This window comes from Sphaeroforma arctica (genome assembly GCF_001186125.1).
Source record: "Sphaeroforma arctica JP610 unplaced genomic scaffold supercont1.4183, whole genome shotgun sequence".
NCBI classification, from domain to species: Eukaryota; class Ichthyosporea; order Ichthyophonida; genus Sphaeroforma; species Sphaeroforma arctica.
In genome coordinates, this window is record NW_014036375.1 from 1 (window position 1) to 2,660 (window position 2,660).

Sequence of the window (2,660 nt, forward strand, 5' to 3'; positions counted from 1 at the left end):
CTAGTCTCGTACTCTGTATCTGATCCTCTAACTGTGTGTTGGTTATTTTTAGGAGAGATTTAAGTGTGCAATACACACTGCACACCGGCATGACATCGAGTTACCTAGCTTGATACATGTTTAGATGTAAGAGAATGTATGAGTAGGTAGGGGGATGGGGGAGGGGGGGAGGGGTGGACGAGTGATAAGTGAACAGTTTATTTTTAGTACAGACAAACCTCCAAAGCGCTCGGAATTGATGTCTGATAATCGCTATCTTTCAACCGTATATGTCCAGATAAGAGATGGGCCGTCTTTGAATCTTGATAGAGTTTGTTGAAAGTATATAGGCACAGGGAACGACGCCAACTTGCTCATACATTGTTACATACCTACACACCCAATATTACGCACTCACAGACTTAGTATTACGTACTCAGACACTCAATATTCGCATTTGTTTTGAAAGAACCTCAGACATTGCTACATACTTGCACACTCAACATTCGCAGGTGGCTAGATGCACATATGCATATATGGTTATTTTTTGCGTCAACACACACTACCATACAACGATACACATGCGACATGTACATAGATGCACATACCTGAGGTAGGATAGTTCCATCCCCACAGGCAACGATCTACATGAAGTTTCACTATTTAACACCCGCACAGTGTGAAATGCTTATTTGAATTTGCCAGAATCCGAATATTTATTCTGATGCGGCGCATGGTTGTGAATGTATTTGTAGGTGAGGCGACTAGAACAAAGGCTGTATGCTCACGAATACGTTTCTATATGCAGCCATATACTCAACTGGGGTACACTCCGAACAAACAGTCATATACCGCTTGAGACTTTATGAACTCGAACATATCACCCCAAGTTCTCAGGTTTCACATGCGACTGTCCTCTACCACAGCAAGCCAGAACCAATAGGCATTGACTTTGTATTCGGCAACATCACGTTCGTCCGGAAGAGTGGCAGGGCATACCGAGCAGGCATCCGGCCAAACCATACAATACTCTTTGTAGACGAGTTATCGTGCATGGGTGGGTTCAACGGCTCCAGTCCATGCCGTGACCAGGTAGGTATTCATGCGAGAAGGATTTGAGTATGTACCACATGCTAGGGTTTTGGGTTTGGTTTAGAAGGCTATGTCACAGCCTCCCAAAATAATTACAGGGATGTGTCATTAGGCCATGATGCAATTATTTAATTAGGAGGCATTTGGCATAGCCTCATAGCCTTCTAAATTATACATAATGGCAATGGGCTGTGGTCTTTGGGTTTTAGGGTTTATTAACGAACTGTTGTGCGTGGGAATGCAAATGTGAATGAGAACCGTGCATGCAGGAGTCGCTCTAGCGCGTGGTTCAAGTTATAAGTGTGCGTATGGGTCTGTGCCGAATAAGCAAGCATATCACAAACGTGTGACTTGCTGAGCGATCTCAAAATTCAAAGCGCATGATTTATTTTAAGATACTACGACATGATACGCAATGCGTGTGTGTCAGTAACGACAGAGTTTGAATGCTGGGTATACTTGGATTACTGCATGGAGCTTTGTATGATACAAGATTGGTCTATATATACTTTTCAACGCTTGCAGAATATTCATCAGCGCGTAGTTAAATCTACCTATACTGGCAGGATGTAACTTTGGGGCTGGCCCCTTATCTCATCATGTTGACGGAATATGGCTCTGCATAAGTAGCTAACTGTCTCGCTGCAAAGAAACTGACTATTGCTTTGTATAAATAACTGTCTGTTTACCGGTTCATCCTTGCAGGATATTGTAAACTTCATCCACCGAAGTAGCGGCGATATTGAGATCACCATCATTCCCACGGCGGTACTGAGCGAATTGCTGCGAGACATTGACTACGTGCCTCCGATACCCAACACACAGCTACAATCTGACGACGAGTTGTGAATGATCTGGGACTGGTGAACTAGACACAATACAACCTTCTAAAATCAGCATTAGAAGGCTACATACATATAGATGTACACGCACACAGACAATGTCTACATACACACACCTTGCATACCCATGCTGAAACAGTTGACAAACTTCATGGACAGTTCAGAAGAAGAAAAAAAGCTGGATACTTATACAGGGCAACAGTGGAAATCGTTGGGGTCTTAACATGAGCTACACAAAGGTCTGTTTTGACTTCAAAAAGGAATACGGCGATCGTGCACAAGAAATAAAAATAGGGATTGGTAAAACGACTAGAATAGGAAAAAAAACTTACAAGCCAACAAAATGAAATAAGAATGTATTATTAAAGATGGGAGAATCATATAATTGTGCATGCTTCAATAGATCGGTCTGAGATGTATAGTTGTTGGTATGTTTGCGATTACAATCGCCATCGCGTCTCGGCTATCAGTTCCATTTATATAAATAAACAATATACACCAACAGCAGGCTATATAATCATATGGTTCGATTCAACCATATGTATCCTTGGTGGGTTAACGCTCGTAAGACATCGATCCGACAGGACATGCTAATAAGTTGCCGCGACAGTATTTTCCAAAAGAATTTGCAGCATCGAAAGCTCGGGCAAAAAAAGTGCAATATGTAGTACTTAAAGCTAAATATTACCATATATATATATATATATATATATATATATATATATATATATATTATAGTAGTATAAT

General features: G+C 41.3%; 1 protein-coding gene across 1 annotated transcript; it reads left to right on the plus strand.

Moving 5' to 3' along the window:
* Positions 1-726: 726 nt before the first annotated feature.
* Positions 727-2,286, plus strand: SARC_14122 (hypothetical protein). Its single transcript, XM_014291746.1, has 2 exons — positions 727-1,071; positions 1,777-2,286. The coding sequence occupies exons 1-2, from the start codon at positions 760-762 to the stop codon at positions 1,918-1,920; spliced, it is 456 nt and encodes a 151-aa protein (XP_014147221.1). The 5' UTR covers positions 727-759; the 3' UTR covers positions 1,921-2,286.
* Positions 2,287-2,660: the final 374 nt, after the last annotated feature.

Coding starts and splice junctions, on each gene's coding strand:
- SARC_14122 (XM_014291746.1), top strand. CDS start 760: ATGCTCACGAATACGTTTCTATATGCAGCCATATACTCAACTGGGGTA. Junction 1,072..1,776: donor CCAGTCCATGCCGTGACCAG/GTAGGTATTCAT, acceptor TCATCCTTGCAG/GATATTGTAAACTTCATCCA.